The sequence below is a fragment of the Heliangelus exortis genome, chromosome Z, assembly GCF_036169615.1.
Source record: "Heliangelus exortis chromosome Z, bHelExo1.hap1, whole genome shotgun sequence".
NCBI classification, from domain to species: domain Eukaryota; kingdom Metazoa; phylum Chordata; class Aves; order Apodiformes; family Trochilidae; genus Heliangelus; species Heliangelus exortis.
In genome coordinates, this window is record NC_092454.1 from 3936912 (window position 1) to 3956696 (window position 19785).

The 19785-nt window shown below is 41.5% G+C and overlaps 1 protein-coding gene across 1 annotated transcript in view; it reads left to right on the forward strand.

Moving 5' to 3' along the window:
- Window positions 1-19785, forward strand: part of EPG5 (ectopic P-granules 5 autophagy tethering factor) — a 64032-nt gene that overhangs the window by 42299 nt on the left and 1948 nt on the right. Inside the window, exons 30-43 of the mRNA XM_071731401.1 lie at window positions 1221-1415; window positions 2492-2705; window positions 3527-3687; window positions 3814-4021; window positions 4657-4732; window positions 5604-5707; window positions 6569-6744; window positions 7429-7614; window positions 10481-10690; window positions 10874-11018; window positions 13532-13774; window positions 15695-15914; window positions 17357-17572; window positions 18489-18603. Coding sequence (XP_071587502.1) covers window positions 1221-1415; window positions 2492-2705; window positions 3527-3687; window positions 3814-4021; window positions 4657-4732; window positions 5604-5707; window positions 6569-6744; window positions 7429-7614; window positions 10481-10690; window positions 10874-11018; window positions 13532-13774; window positions 15695-15914; window positions 17357-17572; window positions 18489-18603 — 2469 coding nt within the window. The remainder of the gene's footprint in view (window positions 1-1220; window positions 1416-2491; window positions 2706-3526; window positions 3688-3813; window positions 4022-4656; window positions 4733-5603; window positions 5708-6568; window positions 6745-7428; window positions 7615-10480; window positions 10691-10873; window positions 11019-13531; window positions 13775-15694; window positions 15915-17356; window positions 17573-18488; window positions 18604-19785) is intronic.

The window sequence follows — 19785 nt, forward strand, 5'->3', positions numbered from 1 at the left end:
AAGTAATGGTATAATATACAATTATGTCTGCACTTTGAGTCCTGGGGTCAGTTCTGGGCCCCTGAGGACAAGAAGGACATTGAGGGGTTGGAGTGTGTCCAGAGAAGGGCAAGGGAGCTGGGGAAAGGTCTGGAGCAGAAGTCTGCCCAGGAGCAGCTGAGGGAGCTGGGGGTGTTGATCCTGGAGCAAAGGAGGCTGAGGGGAGAGCTTCTGGCTCTCTGCAACCCCCTGAGAGGAGGTTGGAGCCAGGGGGGGTCGGGCTCTGCTCCCAAGGAAGAAGGGATGGGAGAAGAGGAATTGAGCTGGAGGTTTAGATTGGAGCTTGGGAAGAATTTCTCCCTGGCAAGGGTTGTCAGGGCCTGGCCCAGGCTGCCCAGGGCAGGGCTGGAGTCCCCATCATTCCTGGAGGGATTTCCAAGCCCTGGAGATGTGGTGCTGAGGGCCATGGGGCAGTGGTGGCCTTGGCAGTGCTGGGTTAAGGGTTAGACCCAATGATATTAAAGGTCCTTTCCAATCTAAATTCTGCACAGCCTTTAGGGGAATTTAAGTTAGAATGTAAGTAAAGTAGCTGTTTCTCTGACATTCCTGTTTATTTTGATAAATGCTTACTGTCTTAGGCTGGATTTTTGGACAGTTAACTGAAGCTTGGGTACTTGTAGTATGTAAAAGGTTTTATTGACATGTATTTTGCTGTTATTGATTCCTTTCTAGCTGGTGTGGATCTCGTCAAATGATGTGTTTAGATTCCTCTCACATCACATGTGTGCTCTGAGAGAAAGCATTAGGCTCTGCTTCGGGTCCACAAATTTTTTTTCATCTTTTAGATGAAATCTGTTTCCATGTACAGCTGTCCTTAGGTGCCTCCTAACAGCTGGAGTTATGAAAAGCTGTACATAGCCTTACTTTTGTTTAATTTTTCCTTAATATCAGGCAGGGTTGCTGAAATCTGGATTAGTTTTGCTATTCCATCAGAAAAATGATATTTCTAGGTGGCTCTAGACAACATACATGGTCCTTAAGTGTGGTAGGAAAATGTCTATTTTACATTTTATCTTGCGGAACAGTAGTATTTAGTTGATATTGATCTCACACAGTCTGTTCTTAGAAATCCTTTTTAAAAAGGACCAAAATTTTGCTTGTCTTCTCCAGAAATTCAGAGGTGTTTTCCTTCCAGTTGATTCACCCTGGGCTGTTTTTCACACCATTCCCAATTTCCTCAGGTGTTCATCACTGGGTCTAAGTCGGAGTGTAAGCGTCTCCTTCAGACAATCCTGGAGAATCGCAGGCTCTGTGCTCTCCTTTCTCCTTACTTCACTCCTATTGCCTCTACCAGTGAATTTGTGGCTTTATATGAGAAGGTTATAGCCTGTCTGAATGAGGATAGCAATGAAATTGTCTTCATGCTGCTAACAAAGGTAAAGTACTTGTGAATACTGTGCCTGGTTTGTGGGTTGCTTTTGTGGGTGTTCTTTCCCTAAAGACTGACTTTAGCCCAAGGAAGGTGTAAATCTTGAACACTTGAACACTTACAGGTTCTATAGACTTGTGTTGCTTCTCCTGAATGGTATGTGTTGTATTTAAGCTCAAGAGGGGCTGGAGGCAAAAGCTATAGGAAGCTTAAATTGCTGTTTCCTAGCCCAGAGAGTATCAGTATGTGCTTCCTAGGGCTTACTTTTCAGTGCACTCTTACTCTTGAAATGAAAGCAGGCTTTCTCTATGGCTTCATATGGTTGTTAGCTGCAGAGAGATATTCATCACAATAGCCAGTGAATCCCAGGTATCTTAAAAAAAAGCAAAAAAACCTTAGAACAGTATCTGAATCTTCCATGTCTGGCACTCATGACCTTCCTGACTAATTTGAAACAGAGGAGAGGTAGGTAAGAGAGTGATTTCCACATCCCTTGTTTCAGGGCTGCATGATATTGTCTGCTTGTATTGTCAGTGGAGAAGTTAGTGTTACACTCAGGCTTTGATACTGCTCTTAATCACTTTATTAGTTTCACAGAGACAGAGACAGGCAGCTGTCAATAGCAGGCAGTCTGGTTTGAGCTGTGCTATCCTTAGTGGCAATGATCAGCATTGTCCCTACTGATCTTGGTCTGAACAGGTGGCACAGAGGTTGTAAAAGCTTTGCAACTCCACTTGAAAATTTAAACTGCTGAGATTAACTTGCTGAGATTAAGGGGTTGTTTGGCAGTGGTACTGAAGTGTGAAAATTCATGGGTGTTTCTGAGTTGGAGAGCCCCTGCTGAGGGCTGTTTCATAAATTCAGAGATTTCTGTAATGCTGAATCGTAACCTTGAGATAACATTACCTTGTTTTTGAGCTAGGACTAATGTGGTGCAAATTAATTTTTTCTTCAATATTTAAAAAATTGCACTTTATTCCCCCCTGACAATTTCTCTCGTTGTCTGGAGGTTTTTTTTTTTTTGTTTTTTTTTTTTGGCTGTCAAAGCTTCTACTTACAAATGCTTCCTGTCCTCTGTTCTAGTTTGACTTTACACAATGGTTAAGTACTGCTAAGCCACCTCTAGCTGAACGTACCAAGCTTCTGGAGTCTATTCACTTGGCTCTCACTGCATGTGGCCTTGAACCTGAAGAAGATATTCTGATGCCATTTAATATCTTCTGCAAGCATTGGACTAACCTTCTCCAGTATCAGTTCCCTGATCACTATAATGATTTTCTGAGACTGTTTGTGTCAAGTGAGTATCTGTGTTGGTGCATACTAAGTCTTTCATGTGGATCTCTTCTGTCTGAAAAGATACAAGCTGCATGCACTGAAATCAGCTAGACACAGAATTATTTAAAATTTAAAAAGGGGTTCCTATATGGGCATTTATGTAAGTTCTGTTTGTTTTTAATCAGACATTTTAGCTCTACTAAAGAGAAACATTGCTATGTAGACTGAAGTGCTTGCATTAGTGACAGCAGGTTTTCAGCCCACGTTGTAGGAGAAAGATGGAGGACAGGTTTCTATTAGTGGAAGCACTTAATTGATCATTATGCCACTGTTTGCAAGGCAGCATCCTTTTTCTTGAGCACCCCCCCAATGTGAAACTGAGGACTGGGATTATGGAGACCTGGGACTGATACCAAAATCGACTGAAAATGTCCTGGTTGACATCAGATGCTACATATAATCTGCTGTGCCTCTAAAATGAGAACAAAAGTACTTCCTTTCAGTCAGATCACATGTGCTGAGTCAGCAGCTCTCTCTCAATATGTCTGTGTAGTGAAGGGTTTACTAAGTGCCTGGAGGACTCTCTAAGAAGAAAGCATATAGATGCCAGAAGGGAATGTTGAATTGCTTATGTTTGGAAATCAGAGATACCTCTCACCATTAAACCTGGGGCTTTCAAACTCAGGCCTCACTTAAGGCTGTTTTTTGTTTTTTGTTTTTTTTAATGCAGTAGTACTGTCCTCTGTTAGGGAGCTCTAGTACCAACCTTTTCTGATTCTTACCAAGAAAGAGATGAACAGCCTTCTGATTTTCACAAATCCATTCCCTTCTGTTTCTCCTAAGGCTCTTCAGACCAGCTCATCAGCCCTGACTGTTGGAAGGCATCACTTAAGGCTCTGGGATGTGATTCATCAGTAGTTGAACAAGGAAGCTTCAAGAAAAATGATTCTACTGAAAGTCCCATGCTGGGGGATGCTGCAAAAACTCTCCTCTCTGCTGAACAGGTGGGTGCTTATTTGGTTGATTTGTTTGGGTGATTTACTGTGTTTGCAGCTAAAACAGATAACCACTAGTGACTGGCTGCTGTGCAGCCTTTCTATACCTGATTATTAGTTTTCTTCTTTTCACAGGTTAAAGAGACAATAGAGTGGCTTTCCACATGTTTCTGCAAACTCCGTTTGACCTCAGTGGACTTCAGGACTTTTGGCCTTTTTTCAAAATGGAGTCCTTATGTGGCTGAAGTGAATAAATTCTTAGAGTATCTTATTAAACGACTTATTGACACTGAAGTTGCCAATGCAGCCCAAGAGCCTGTTGGCAGTGACAGAATTCTAGCAGGTAGTGTGTCTCAAAAGTGATTAACTTAAGAACAGGCACAGGGTTTCTCTGATCACCTCTGTGAAAGACCATTTCAATATACAGTAAGATCTTCTTTCTATGCATTTGTACAGTCATGAGAACATGAAAATAGAGACAGGATGTGCTGATGTTACTTGACCATGTGGAACTTCATGATGGTTGGAGGAAGCTTTTTACATTTTAGCTTGCTTAAAAATTACTTTATAAGGAGATCATACTATCCTTAAAAGAAAAATTAATGTTTTCTAGTGAGCTGAGGTTTGGGAACAAGGGACTACCTAAATTTGATCATGTGATTTTGATTTGGAGAAAAATTGCAGAACACCTTTTATTTTAAAGTGTGAATCATTCCCCCCCCAGTCTCAGTTGTGTTAAAGTGATGTTAATAGAACCTCTAAGCAATGCAAAATGCTTATGACTGTGGCTAGAACAATCATACTGTTAACCAGCTAACTGATAAGCATGTTGCATTTAAATTTTTATTTCACCAGGAAGAACTGATTTAATACTGGAATAAGCAAATGACATAAACATTTGGAAAACTGTAATGTGTTCCTTGTTGCTAACATGAGGAGGGGGGAAAAAAAAGGCAACTTTGTTTTGTTTTCTTCCAGCATTACAGTCCTTGTATTCAGTCATTGCTGGACTCTTTAAACCATGGATACTGGTTTTGTATAGAGATGATTCAAGGTATGTATTGTGTTTCAAAATTAAATTAATTTTTGATAAGCAAGTAATTTGACCCTATAAGAATGGCTGTCAATGTTATGTGAGTATTTTCTAATTATTGTATTGTGACCTTCTGTTAAACAGCTGTGACTTGTCATATCCTTCATGATTGTGGAGCTAATTAACAAGTTCCTTCAGTTAAACAGAGTAATTGTTTTAGATACAAGAAGTATCTAAACCAGCTCTGGTCAGGAAGCAGAAATGAGATGGACTGGATTTAGTTTGGGAAACGCTCATTTAAATTTTAGACCAACTTTTTAGCTTCTGTAAAACTGTTAGCTCTTTACTTTGTTTTTACAAAACAAAAACCTCAAATACAACCCCAAATATCAGTATTACATAAAGAAACCTTGGGTCAGATGAGTCCTGTGATGATCTACTCTCTTGTGAACCTCTGTCTTCACATGGAGCCTTACATGCAATGTTTAAACTTAATTTTGACTTTCTCCCAAAGCCAAAAGTTACTTGAGGTGTTAGAGCATCTCCAACATTCAGAGGGCTATCTGTGGGTGCTACATACTTCCATTCAGCAATTCCTGTGTTTTGGTATTTAATTCAGTTACTAAATATCACACAGGTATTCTCTGCTTACTCAATGATGTTATGGATCTTCAGTGTGATGTTAAAATATGTACCTCATCTAAAGAAGAAGCAGGCACTCCTCAAGAGCTGAGTTTTTATGAAAGGCTTGCAGATACCAAGTACATTGATAAACAGTGTGCTACCTGATATACTCATTTGCTTTGCTGAAGAATATTTTATTAAGTTTTTGTCATTTGTTTACAGTATGGTAACTCAGCACTGACATTTTTGTTGCTTCTCTTCTTTTAAGTAACCAACCCTGCTACCCCTGGTTAGAGTGTGACTCTCCTGTAGCATCCAGCATGGTCTCTCTGTTTACAGACTGCATCAAGCTTCTGCATGAGAGGTTTAAAGGTGAGTGAAGTCCATGCTGTCCACGCTCTCAGTTCCATCAGACCAAAGGTCTTTGAGATGTGGAATGTGAGGGGATTTTGTTTGTTAATGAAATTTTTAGCCAAGTTGATCACTGCAGGAGCATTTCTTTATTCCATTCTTAAAAGACAGACTTTTTCCTTGGCATGGGTAGATAATGTGCTTCATAACTGCCTATCTGTCAGATAGTGTGAAGGGAAGGAAAGCAAAATGAGATGACATGACAGCCAAATGGCTTCATGACAGGTCTGTATGCTGTTCCCATACAACACATGCAGCAGGATGTCACCATGGCCAACCCATGCATCTCAACAGTTAGCCTTGAGAGTAATTTAATCTGCAAGTGTGATCACTTTGAGATCCTGTTTAGCACTGCTTATTTTGCCTAATCTGCAGTTACATAAGAATGGAAAAAAATAATTTTGCAGTACTTCTTAACTTTTAGGAATGAAATTAATTCAAACTTTTATTGTAAAAATAAATAATTAAAAATAGCGTACTATGGTGTGTTCCATAAAATTTTAGGTATGTGAGTTGTTTTTTCTAAAAAAACTCAAACCAATTCAACATAAAATCATCCTTCCATGTAGAAATTAATTGCTTTTAAATCTTCAAATTATTGTCCAGCAGCTCTTCAAAAGATTAAGGAAGGGCATGAACTCATAAGCTTTCTCACTTGTTAAGTTGGAGAACAAAATATCTAAAAGCTTAGTGTGCATTTTTTTTTTCCTTTGACAAATACATTTTACTGCTTTTTCATCTTCAAAATGGCATGTCCTTTGGTAACAAAGATTTCCCTGAATTTTTTTCTGTTGTTAATTCAGCTGTTTTCTTTGAATCTAGACAAACTGTTGCCAAGCCACCATGGGGCTCTCTGGTTACATCTAATTCATTACTGTGAATGTTGCACAGCCCCCAAAATGCCAGAATTTATTCTCTACACTTTCCATACTGCGTTTAGGAGGCTTCCATGGAAGGAAATGCACCCAGACCAGATGCTTATGGAAGAGTTCTTCAAAGTGAGTACTTGTCACCTGCTAAGTTCACAATCAGTATTGCCCTTGAAAATACTTGGAGAGATTCTTCAGCAGCTAGGCTTTTAAAGTTTGTTTGTAGCATTCACAGCTACTCATTTTGTGACTGCTTTTTGTGAAGGAGTGCTTTTGAGACTTAAAAGTCTCAAAACTTAAGACTTAAGTGGGAAGCTGTAAAGCTGGCAGAGTTTGTAATCTGTCATTGCTCTTATCTGAATGTCTCATTTATTTCACACACGTTTCACCTGTATTTACTACTGCCATGTCCTCAATTCCAAATTGTCTGAGTCAATGGGCACCTGCAGGTAGGTGTGGAAACACTCTGGCATTTACTGCTTGGGATGAGTTCTTCATGCAGTTCTAAACAGGCTCAGACTTCTCAAGAGTGGAGAGAAATAGATGCAGTCACACAGCTGAGAGTTTGTAGTCTATTCTTCCTTCCTGATTTGCAGTAGCTTGGTATTCTGTACTGGTTGTTTGAGAGGCTTAGAAAGTTGTGTGTGAAACTCTTTGGATGGGAGACAAAATGGAGAAGTGGCATCTGTCTGCTCCTCTGCTGACCTACAGTGATTCTGTGGCTTTGTAGTTGGCTAAGGAACTGATAAGTATGAAAGTATTTATATCCTACATTGTTTTATGTGTCTGTATTTTTTCTTTTGTCCTTTCTAGGTTGAAAGAGGCAGCCCTAAGAGTTGTTTCCTATTCTTGGGTTGTGTTTTATGTGAAATAAACTGGGTCAGTGTCCTCTCAGATGCCTGGAATCCCAGCCCTCATCCTCAGACTCACAACATGATTGTCTGCTTGCTGTATATGATGGTCCTGTTGGCCAAGGAGGAACAACTTATAGGTGAAGAGGTAATTTTTGGAAAGGTTCATACCTGTCTGTCTTAGAAAAAGAAGAATTTGTTGCTTTCAAGAGCACAGGATGCGACTTCCCTTTCTCACTTGCACAGTGATTATGTCAGCAGTGTTTTTTGTATTGTGGAGTATTGTGGATTTGGCAAATACTAATTTGTTATGTGAAGCATTTTGTAAAAATTACGTGAAAAAAGAAGAGCTGCTGTTCATTTTAAGAACCTTCTGTAGATGCTGTGATCCAGTGGTGTTGTAAAGGCCAAGAAAATAAACACAGTTTCCTGCAGTTACAAAGTGACACTGGATTTTGGAAAGAACAGATACATATGTTAGTTTTTTAGCTTTTAAAAAGTATTGTTGACATATAAAGGTGTTTTGCAGTTGTGCCTTTCATTGTTAAGTATGAGAAGCTGCATTCTTGAAGTTTCATAGGAGATAATGCAGCTTGCTTGTCTGTTAGGCCAACCCTTAACTAAATTGTCTATTTCCTTTTATCTTTCTGGGAGAGTCTTAGTTATGCAAAGCAGAGGCAACATAATCAAGGATTTGCATAGGCAGCTATATGTATATGTTAAGTGCACCAATGCATAGGTGCCTGAGCATTGCACCTTTACTTTGAGAAGAATTGTGAGGCAGAATGAATCATGTTCTGTAATAGGCAGTCATGTAAATCTGCTGTGCCTCTTGCCTTCTGAGTGGCAAACATGAATGTGAGAATGGATGGTAAGGAAGTGTTCATTTGTGAAAAGCCTGTACCTTGCTCTCTCTCCTGTTGTGTGAATTAGTGGTGTGTCCCAACCTGCTTTTCAGCACTGGTCAGGCTTAAAGTTGTCAGAATCCTGAGGGATTTGTGTCTCTGTAGTTCACCAGGCTCCACAAATGAGTCTTTTGTCTGTTAGTAAGATGTGTTTTTCCAGGTTCTGCAGGAGCCCTCTGCTCTCTCCAAGAACATGGAAAATCTTATTTGTCTGCCTGTATTCTTAAGTACAGCTTAGGCTGATGCTACCTTTTTAAGTAACATTTTCAGTTCACACTCTGCACTGCCTTTGCAAACACTTCTTCCTTACCATAAAATGCCCCCTTCCTAACTCCCTATGTTGTGGTGACAAGTTACAATCATGTAACGTCTTGGAGACCAGATACATCTTTAAGAAGCTGTCACTCTCTGGTTCTGATGAGTTACTGGGGAAAGTTCACTTGATCTGTTGAATCTAAGGTTCAGTTTTCTTGTTGTCTTACTCTGAAAGGGAATTTGATGATCTCTGATTTTTTTCAGCACTTCTCCTGTTTATAGTTGCATCCCAGTATCTCTGAATTGTTGGAATAGGAAAGATAAACACCTGGTGTTAGGATGAACTTTGCAAACCTTGCTTTAGCTAGGATCTCTTTGTGGGGAAATCTAGCATGATCTGAATCAGTCCATGGATTTGCTCAAGGTCAAGAATGGACTTGAAAAAAATTATTTGGGACATAGGGGGAGAAACGTGTCACAACAGTGTAAAATGTGAAAGGGTAATTAATTTATGAAAAGCATCACAAGACAAAGTGCATTTGGACTTCATGGACAAGGGTTGGACTTGATGATCTCAGAGGTCCCTTCCAACCCAGCCAATTCTATGATTCTATGATTCTATGGCTGCAGAAGCATCTGGAGGACTCTTCTAGAGCAGCTGAGTAATCTTCCAGAAGTCCTGTTTCACATCTCCCATCTTCCTCCCACTTGCTGCATCTATTTTTTATTTCCTCTGTGGAACTAAAATGATGCTGTGTCAAGATATCACCCGTGGCTTTTGACCAACATTGTATTTCAGTTTAGGAAAATTACCAGAATTCATGTGCTTTGATCTGAATCTCTTTGCTTATCAGAAGCTTTCTTCAAAAGATACCTGTCTGTTCACTGTGTGAGTCAGCCTCAGGAATTCCATCCTAGCCTCCAGCAATGTGCTGTCACCTTTTTTTACCTCCCACAAGGCTCCTGTGACACCTTCACCTAAATCTCAAGCTTTCTCAGCCCTCTGTTCCAGTGCATGAGCAACTTGAGAAATAATTGATTGTACCAGTGTCGTGTTCTTGTTGATGCAGTCTGATCTGGGCTAGTTCTGGATCCTTGAAGTCTTTAGGTTGCGTTTGCTGTCAGCACAATTCCAGTATTTACTCATCCTGTAGTATGGAGAAATTTGATCCTCCTCAGCATCCTCACCATCCTATACATCTCCAGTGTATAGGAGATGTCTGCCAGCCTGTGAGGGGAGGATGGCAGTAGCTGTGGGTACACTGAATTTCTGCTGCTTGCTGGCAGAGAGGCTTTTCCATCTGCATCCTTCCACTGCCTGAGTTGTGGATACTGTAGGCTGCTCTGCTGTTCAGGGTAGAATTTAAGAGAATAACCACTTGAAGAGTCTTCTGGGTTAGTAGATGACTGAGTGAGTGGAGATGTGAGTGGCTTGGCTTCTGTCTATGATACTACTGTAGACATAGATAACTTAAAAAATATTTTTAAAGCCTTTTTTAAAACCCTGCTGAGGTGACTTTGCATTGTAGGATCCCTGTTTCGTTCTATCTGTTTTTACATGTTTGTATGTCAAATTTTAATGTCTTTTACTGACTTCTGTGCTTGGTTAGAGCTGCTGCAGCAGTTTGAGTACTGTTATGTGAGTGCTAGTGATGACTTGGTTTTATTGTCTTGCTGCTTAAATAAGTAGTTGCTTTTCAGACAGACTCCCAGTGATCATCTATTTCAGTGGGGTTTCTGCTCTGTTTCCTTCAGATTTTGGAGTCTGGTCTTCCTTCCCATATTAAGTACTGTGAATATTAATTTAAAACAGCAAAGAAGGTGGAGCTTAGACTCGTGTCTTTAAATCTTCAGGAATCACCACTTATAAATCTTCTTGGACAGACCAGTTCCCTTCCTTGGCAGCTTGTGGGCATTTCATCTTACCAAAGCATCATCAGCTACTGCAACAGTCACTACCCTCCCTCTGTTATCCTTGATAAGAATGTGGCATCTGAACTGATAATGAAGCTCCTGAAAATCTCAGCAGGCTTTGGTGCATCTTCGGATAGTCACATCCACCTTGTAAGTTGAACTGATTTTGCAGTGTGTCTGAGCTGTTACTGTTTGCAATGTGTTCTGCTTTTGTATGGTATGGAGTGTGGAATAAGTTCTAGGCATGACTTGGTTGTTTTGTGGGGGGTTTTTTTTGTTGGTTTGTTGTTTTGGCTTTTTTTTTTTCTAATTGGCTTTAATTTTGATTACCAGGATGCAACACTGAAATGCCAAGCCTACATTCGCCAGGTGGTTCAGTTTCTCAGCACCTTAGAACAAAGTGGAAAAATTACTCTTGCAGTTCTGGAACAAGAAATGTGCAAGCTGCTAGATGATGTTGTCGTCTTTAATCCTCCAGGTTTGTGCTAAGGAACTAGCAAATTACTTTAAAGCTGTCAAGATCCTTCATTCTACTACATACATTGTTGGATATCTGTGACTATGTAATTATTTGTATTATTTTAATGTCTCCCTTATGGGTAGCAAGGCATGTTGCTTTGGTGATGTACATATAGGTGGTATATTTTAGCACAAAACAAATATATGAGCATTACTCTGAAAAATTGTCGAGCAGCAGGACCAGCAAGAAAAACAGGAGTTACCTTGTGAGTAAAACTGGCTGATATACAGGAGCTAGAGGGGTTGATTTCTTTGTGGACTAGTTTTTAATCTCTTCATTTTATTTGGCATTTGCAGCTTTTTTAAAAGGACAAGTGACACAAATACACTCTCTTGGTCCTGAGGGATTAGGTTCCAAGAAAGGACTCTGAACTGTTGTGCAGTTGGGAAGACTTGTATTGCAGTAGGTGAATTATAGTGATTGTACACTTACAGTATGACATGTCCACACCTACAGCACCCTGACCCACACTGAAAACTAAATTCTCAGGTGAAATCAGTCATCTCACTGTACTGACACAGATACACTCCTCAGGAGTTGTCTCTTCCTGTCTGTGACCTGTGTGCTAGCCAGAGTGAACAGAAAGTGTCTGAAAATCAATCAGAGTGATTGATAACTGTTTCTCAGTACTTGTATTGCTATGTGGGAAAGCTCTGTAGGACAACCCCATAGTCAGCAAAACTCTGACTCGAAGAGAAGGCTTACCTGTTGCTGCTGGCACTCCTTGTAGCTGAGAAATTTTGGGTGAGACAGAAGCTCCAGTAAAAGAGGAGCAGCCCTGTGCACACCAGTATGGGTAAAAAGAGCTGAAGAGAGAATGCTTCATGTGCTGTGTAGTGCTGGAAGATCACTGATGCAGAGTGGCAGGGAAGGAGTGGTGTGTGTCAGGTTTAGAGTCTCTGAGATTTGGAGGGAGCTGGTGGAAGTGTTTGGGACATCTCTGAGGCAGCACCTTCTGTTGACAGCAGCTGGAGAGGAGGAAGGCTGATTCCTTGCATCTTCACTGCGCTGGGGCTTGTCCCAGGGGGTCTGGTGGTGTCCCTGCTCAGTGGTCTGCAGCCTGTGAAGGACTTGATTGTAGAATTAGTTGTTATCTTGGGTTAGACAGTTAACCTTCTGGCATCATCTGTCTCCTTTGGTCTGTGAGAAGATGTTTACCTGACTGGAGAGCTCTGCCATGACAGATGACTCTGTGGTTGTTTTTTTTTAGTTCTCAGTAGGCAGATGATACAAACAGAATAGCTTTGTCTGAAAGGGACCTCTGGAGCTCTGTAGTCCTCCTCAATGCAGGTTTAGCTTCAAAGGTAAATCAGGGTGTTCTGGGCTTTCAAATCCCTGCAAGTGTGGAGCTCTAACCTCCCTGGCTGATGTATTTTCTAGTGGTTAATCCCTCTTCGTGCTTGACTCCATGAAACAGTCAAACCTTTCCTTCTAGTTTCCTGATGTTCCTTGAAAACTTTCTTTTAAAACACTAGTGGCTTTTTTTTTTTTTTTCAGCAGTATGCAAAGTTCTTTTATGTAGTTATGATTTCTAAGAACCAAGAATGGGAAATGTTTGTGCTTCAAAGGTGCTATTACAGGTGACCAATGATAATATGTACTGCCAATACCAAGAGATGGTTTAAATAAAATATTCTGGGGCTGGACACTGGGATTAGCAGACAACCTAGAATCCTGTAAAGACATGAGGATATTGCAACGTTTCAGTGCTTATCTTGGTCATATTTCAAACCAAATTGTTTAAGCTATGCTTCAAATTGTGTTTTAATATCCAAGTTCTCTTGGAGACTGTACACATGCTTTATCATTCAGTTTATTTGCACTGTAGTCATGGTAAAAGACTCCAGGTGAAAGATGGGCTCCAGTGTACTCTGCTGTGCAGTCCTACCAGCTGTTTGTTTAGTGAATTATGAACTTACAAAATCATAGAGTGGTTTAGGTTGGAATGGACCTTTAGAGATAATCAAGTTCCAACCCCCTGCATGGGCAGGGACACATTCCACTAGACCAGGTTGCTCGAGGCCCCATCCAACCTGGCTTTCAACACTGCCAGGGATGGGGCAGCCACAGCTTCCTTGGACAACCTATTCCAGTGTCTCACCACCTTCAAATTAAAGAGTTTCCTCCTAATGTCCAACCTAAATCTCTCCCTCCTCAAGTTTTAAATCATTTCCTCTTGTCCTCTCACTACACACCCGTATCAAAAGCCCTATCCCAGCTTTCTTTGTAGCCCCTTCAGATATTGGAAGGTTGCTCTAAGGTCATCTGGGAGCCCCCTTTTCTCATCCAGGGAAGAGACTGAGAGGAACCAGGTATCTTGCTGCATTTCATACCTACAGACAAGGAACTGAGGTGCATAATGAGCGAGAGGTTTGTCCCACTGTCCACAGGAGGGGCTCAGGGGTGCAGTGGAATTTGCATTCCGGTGTTGTACTTGCTGAAACAGCTCCCTTATTTCTGTCTTCTTCCAGATATGGACCTGCAGACACGTCACATGGCCCTCAGCAGCCTCTTTACAGAAACCCTGATGATGATGAACAACTCCAGCGTGACAACAGCCGAGTCCCTACGGGGCAGCTTGCGGAAATGGATCGACAGCAAAGTGCAGGGGTTGCTGGCAATGCCCCTTCTCACAGCAGCCTGTCAGAGCCTGGCCTCTGTGAGACACATGGCAGAGGCAACAGAAGCCTGTATCACAGCTTACTTCAATGCAGGTAGGAGCATCTCTTCCTCTGCTGCTTGCCTCAGCAAAGCCTTTGACACCGTCTCCCACAGCATTCTCCTGAAAAAGCTGTCAGGCCACAGCTTGGACAGGAGCACCCTGTGCTGGGTTAGGAACTGGCTGGAGGGCCGGGCCCAGAGAGTGGTGCTGAACGGGGCTGCATCAAAATGGCGGCCATGGTGTCCCCCAGGGATCAGTGTTGGGCCCAGTTTTGTTTAATATCTTCATTGATGATTTAGATGAAGGGATTGAGTCCATCATCAGCAAATTCACAGACGACACTAAGCTGGGGGGGAGTGTGGATCAGCTGGAAGGCAGGAGGGCTCTGCAGAGGGACCTGGACAGACTGGAGAGTTGGGCTGATCCCAAGGGGATGAGGTTCAACATTCCAAGGGCCGGGTCCTGCACTTGGGCCACAAGAACCACATGAGGAGCTCCAGGCTGGGCACAGAGTGGCAGAAAGGGAGCTGGGAGTCTGGATTGCCAGGAAGCTGAAGAGGAGGCAGCAGTGTGCCCAGGTGGCCAAGAAGGCCAATGGCATCCTGGGCTGGCTCAGGAACAGCGTGGCCAACAGGTCCAGGGAAGTGATTCTGCTCCTGGACTCAGACCTGGTGAGGCCACAGCTTGAGTCCTGTGTCCTGTTCTGGGCCCCTCAGTTCAGGAAGAATATTGAGGTCCTAGAGCAGGTCCAAAGGAGGGCAACCAGGCTGGTGAAAGGACTCGAGCACAGATCCTATGAGGAGAGGCTGAGGGAGCTGGGGGTGTTCAGGCTGGAGAAGAGGAGGCTCAGGGGAGACCTTATCACTCTCTACAACTACAACTCTCCAACCTGAAAGGAGGTTGGAGCCAGGGGGGCGGTTGGTCTCTTTTCCCAGACGACTTTCAACAAGACAAGAGGGCATGGTCTTAAGTTGTGCCAGGGGAAGTTTAGGTTAGATATTAGAAAGAATTTCTTTAGGGAGAGGGTGATCAGACATTGGAATGGGCTGCCCAGTGAAGTGGTGGACTCTCTGTCCCTGGAGATATTTAAAAAGAGGCTGGATGTGGCACTCAGTGCCATGGTGTAGCAACCGCAGCGGTGGGTCAAGGGTTGGACTTGATGATCTCTGAGGTCCCTTCCAACCCAGCCAATTCTATGATTCTATGATTCTATGAAAAACATCCGTCAGTCTTGGATGCCCATCAAATACAAACTGTCTGGAATCCTTCTAGCTTCCTGCTGCTCAGTGCTGGAGCTTGATTTTAATCTGGTTTGTGGAATCAGGGCTGCTTTCTCTGGTGGTTCCCAGCTGTCACATGCACATGCCCCAGAGTAACTAGATGTAGGAAAGATAAGCTGTTGTGGTTAGGGATTTTCAGCTGCTCTAATTGTGTGTTTTTCCAAGAATTCTATCTGTCTCTGAGAACTGGCTTGTTCTATGTTATGATTGACATTTTTCCAGCTGAAGAGAAGGACTTTTTTTTTATTAAAAAAAGAATCATCCCAAAGAATGAAAGTTATTTGTCCCCTCCTCTCTGTAGCCTCCTGTAGGCTAATTAAAGAAGAAACTACCCCAAGCAGAATCCCGAGATCCTGTAGTGTGGGTATGTGTTTACTTTGTTAACTTAATTCTTGTGGCACTAGGTTTTGATTTCTTCCCCATTCTGTACCATCATATTTTGGTACACATGAAGGAGATACTTAAAATTTCATTGCTTAAATTTTCAAATTTAGTCCTGGGAAAATATTTCACCTTGACTCTCAAGGGGATGCCATATAATGGTAGTTTTCCTTTTCCCTCCATTGGAGGTGCATGATAAACTAATTACCTGGAAAAAAATTCCATAACTTAAAGGAATGCAGTAGAGTAGTTCTAGTTCTGAGGTTTGACTAAATGCTGCTCCTTGTTTTGTCCTTTTGTTTTCTTTACAGATTTTCCTCACCACCAGGATTTAGGCTGGGGTCCTATACTTGCCTCCCTTCAAGTTCCTGAGCTAACCATGGAAGATTTCCTGCAAGAGTGTCTGTCCCTAGGAAGCTACTTGACCTTATATGTCTACCTGCTGCAGTGCCTGAACACTGACCAAACTCTTACAAATGAAATGAAAATCCTGCTGACCATTAACAAATGGCTGGAGCAAGTGTATCCCAGGTACCAAACTCAAGGCTTCTGAATCTGCCTTTTAAATCAGGATGGAGTTGTATAAATGGAATAATTGTGTGGCCAGGCTAATTAGGTTATTTCACCAAGCTGTTGAGTGAAATGGCCACTCCTTATATATCCACTCCTATGGAGTCTGCCCAACTCCAATAGTTGCTCTTCTTAAAGGAAAGAGGGAATTTTATTTACTTGAACACTTCTAGTGCAGTTTTTGGTCAGTGCTCAGTTATAGAAGCTCAATTTCAACAGCAGCCTGGATTTGCACTCGTTTAAAATTATTTCAAGCAAACTCTTAAAATTTCCAGGATGTCCACTAGGTGGGATGAGTAGGTGCTAAATATTCAGTTTGACACTGAGAGGCCTGGTATTCAAACCTGCTCAGAGGGCAGCTCTGAATCCAGTCAGTCTGGTGTGGTCACCAGAGTTAGTGGCCTGTTTCTGCTGTAAAACAACAGTCTGGGTAACAGGGTTCTGGTGGGAAAGGATGGGTAGCTTGGGGGTTAAAACAAATAATACTTTGAGGTTAAAGTATGTAACAGCTGCAATTACAATTGCTTGTGGAAATTGCCATAATTTAGCAAATCTGGTGGATGTTTTTCCATATTGATGCTGATACTGTTGGTTTTGGCTGTGAAGGGACATTCTGGGGAAATGCACATTCCCATTGTTTCTTGAAGTTCTTAGAATACTCTCATTTATGTAGAAACCATAGTGGTTTGATTGCCAAAGTATGGAAGGAGGCAGCAAAACCACCACACACAGTAGATTAGGAGGCTCTAAACATCAAAGCTGAGGAGGGTGCCTGGGGTGGGAAATGACTGGGTGGAGTTACATGAAGATAGGCTGATACAGGAAACTCGTGCTGATGCTTTATGTGGAAAATCTGAGCTTGTTAACTCAAGCTGCAAGCTGTTTGGGGAAAAGACTAAAAATATCATAGAGGGAACTTTGTGCTTTACTCAACACAAAAAACTTCAGTGTTTCCTTTTCTGCAAGTTCATATTAAAAGTCTAAATTATTATAGAAACAACAGCTAGTGCTTCCCAAACTGTCAAAAATAATTTTTTTTTAAGAGTAGAAATACAACTAATTTCTTCCATAGCAGGTCTTAGGCAAGTTTAAATCCACTCATGTCTGCAATTAGTGCTTATTCTCAGTTGTAAATCTTAAAAGGAAGTATTGCTTTTTGTCCTCTTACAGGCCCTTATAACCTGCTGGCTGTTGTATGCATTAAATCCATAACCACAGCACTTACAGCAGTATAATAGTTGGTGGGGTAGTGTAGTTAGTCTATCATCTTATAGTAAGATTTGCTGTTAAATAACCATCTGAAATCTTCCTGGACCTAATAGGAAGAGATACAAACCTCTTAACCTTTGCATCTGACTCTTTTTTTTTTTTTTTTTTTTTTATTATTCAAATCTTCCCTAAAGTTCAGCAAAGGAAGAGGCAAAGCTGTTTCTTTGGTGGCATAAAGCCATGCAGTTATCCTTGATTCAGATGGAGCAAGATGACACCATTCTGATGGAATCTGTCATTCGGACACTGTTGTCAATACAGAGCAGGCAGAGTCAGCTGGCTGAGGAGAGGATTAATTCTGGAATACTTGGTGCTATTGGGCTGGGCAGGAGGTCTCCTTTGTCACCCAGGTAAGGGTTGAAAGTGAGGTAAATTAATTTATCTGAGTAATCATGTTCAAAAAGCTGTGTAATGTCAGAAAATGTTCTGAATCCAAGTTGTCATCAGATTTATGAAGCTGTTTGGGCCCATCACAGAAAAATTGTAGCAAGTCTTTGGGTCTGGTTAAGTAGTGAATGTGAACTTATGCAAAGTTTGTGGTGGAAAAGGAAAGAAAATGCATTTGTGATTCTGGGAGTGTGTTCATGAGAGGAAAATACTTTCACCTGGGCTGTAGAAGACTCTTCCTTTTGACATGATGGAAAATACACATGATCACATGCTTATTGCCTTTTCCATCTTAAGCTTGGGGTATTGGAAATGGTAAGAGGAGCTCAAAGACACACTTGCTTGGTATTCACTTCCCCTTCTAAAGAGAAACACTTAAGTTTAAGGTTGGTAGGCATTAATTTAATGTTCACTGTGGAAAGAATGACAAAAAATACGTGTAAGTATCTGTGGAGTTCAATGCAATTCCTAAACATAACTGTTTGTAAAGACTTGGGATGCAGTCCTGGTGGAATTAATGTAAAATTTTAGCCTTGTTCAACTCATCCTTCAATAATGGTGTTTGGAAGGTTGTGAAGTGAATGTTTCAGATGTGACCTCAAGGCTTCAGCTAAGCTTGGGACAGATGTAACAGGTCATATCTAGTTCATTGTCCTTTGATATTTGTGATACCCTGTGAAGCATATATTAATTAATATTTTAATTTTAAAAATATATTGCAGGGTTTTTTAGGTAATGCATTGGAGGAGTTCCCGTGAAGTCGTTATTGTGTTTCTTCTGCAAGAAGATGGCTTAGAACTTCCAGTTAGGACAACCTGCTGTCAAGGACTTGTAAAACTGATACCACCTCTTCCCTCTGTTCTTTTTTCCTGTTCCAAGGTTTCGGGTGGTTGCCCGAAGTTTGTCTGCCTTCCTCTTGGTCCAAATTCCTGCAGACACTCAAGTTCGCCTGAATGCAGGGTCGGAGCCCAGGCTGTCCCTGAAAGCCCAGCAGGTAGTGTGTGCCAGTTGCTGGCTTCTTGACGTGCATTCTTGCTCCATTTGTGGGCTGAAGCTTACTAAGAGCTGCTGCAAGTGTTGCTTCAAGCTAAATCCTACTCTCAACTTGATTTTACTCAGCGCTGGACGCTCTCAGTCTTTTTCTGCGACTGCTTTACATCTAGATCTAAATTCTGAATTTCAGAAGTAGCTCGTTGCTCTCATCTGCCTTCTCAGAGAAGGGGGTGTGTCACTGGCTTGTGTATACATCAAAACACCATCTGGAAAAATTGCCAGTGACAAGGTCAGGTGCTGCATACTCCAGGTGGTGATGCAGGTTTGCTGACCTCTGTGTGTCTGAGCCTTAATCCAAAGTGATCCTAGGTAAAACTGTTTATACAGTGTTCCCTACTAATATGAAGGTGTTAGTTTCTAATCCTACACCCTCCAAAGGTGCAGATAAGCTAATGTCTGTAAACCCTGAATTCAGAAACCTTGGAACATAGCAGGTAGGAGGACTTTGAAACAAACTGGAAGCAAGAGTGCTGCTGTGTATATCACTCTTTTCAGTGATAAAGCAGGACTGTGTTCATGAAACGTGTTTATGTGAGGTCAGGGCATTAAAGTCCTTTGACAAGTAAATTTTTTTTCTTCAGCATGTGCACTGACCATATTGCTTCAGTAAGTGCATGAGAAGAGGAAGGAGGAGCTAGTTAGAAACCAAAGCAGAGTAAATTATTTGGTGCTATTTGTTTCTTTTCTCTTAAGAAATTAATGAAACATTCAGACATCTTTCCCACGTTTTCCTTGGCTGCTACTACCAGTGTAGTTTCCTTAACAAATAATTTCTCACTTGACATTTGTCTCTCTAATGTCACTAATGGGAGCAAAATAGTACTTTCATAGGAGTCACAGATGCTCACAAGAAAAATGTGAAGCAAATAGTTAAGTATGTTGCAGTTTTTAGTTAGGTAAATTTACTAATTTCCTTCAAAGCATGTCTTGAGCTCATGCAGTAAATGTTTGGTAATATCTGGGTTACAGGATCCTAGCAAACCTTTGGAGAACAGCTGTCGTGTTGATCTCCAGGAGCTTAAAAAATGTGATGATACTGGGTTATTGTATATTTTTTTTCTTCCACAATACTCCAGAACCCCCTAGTAAATAAGGATATCTTAGTGGAATCGTAAATATGGGC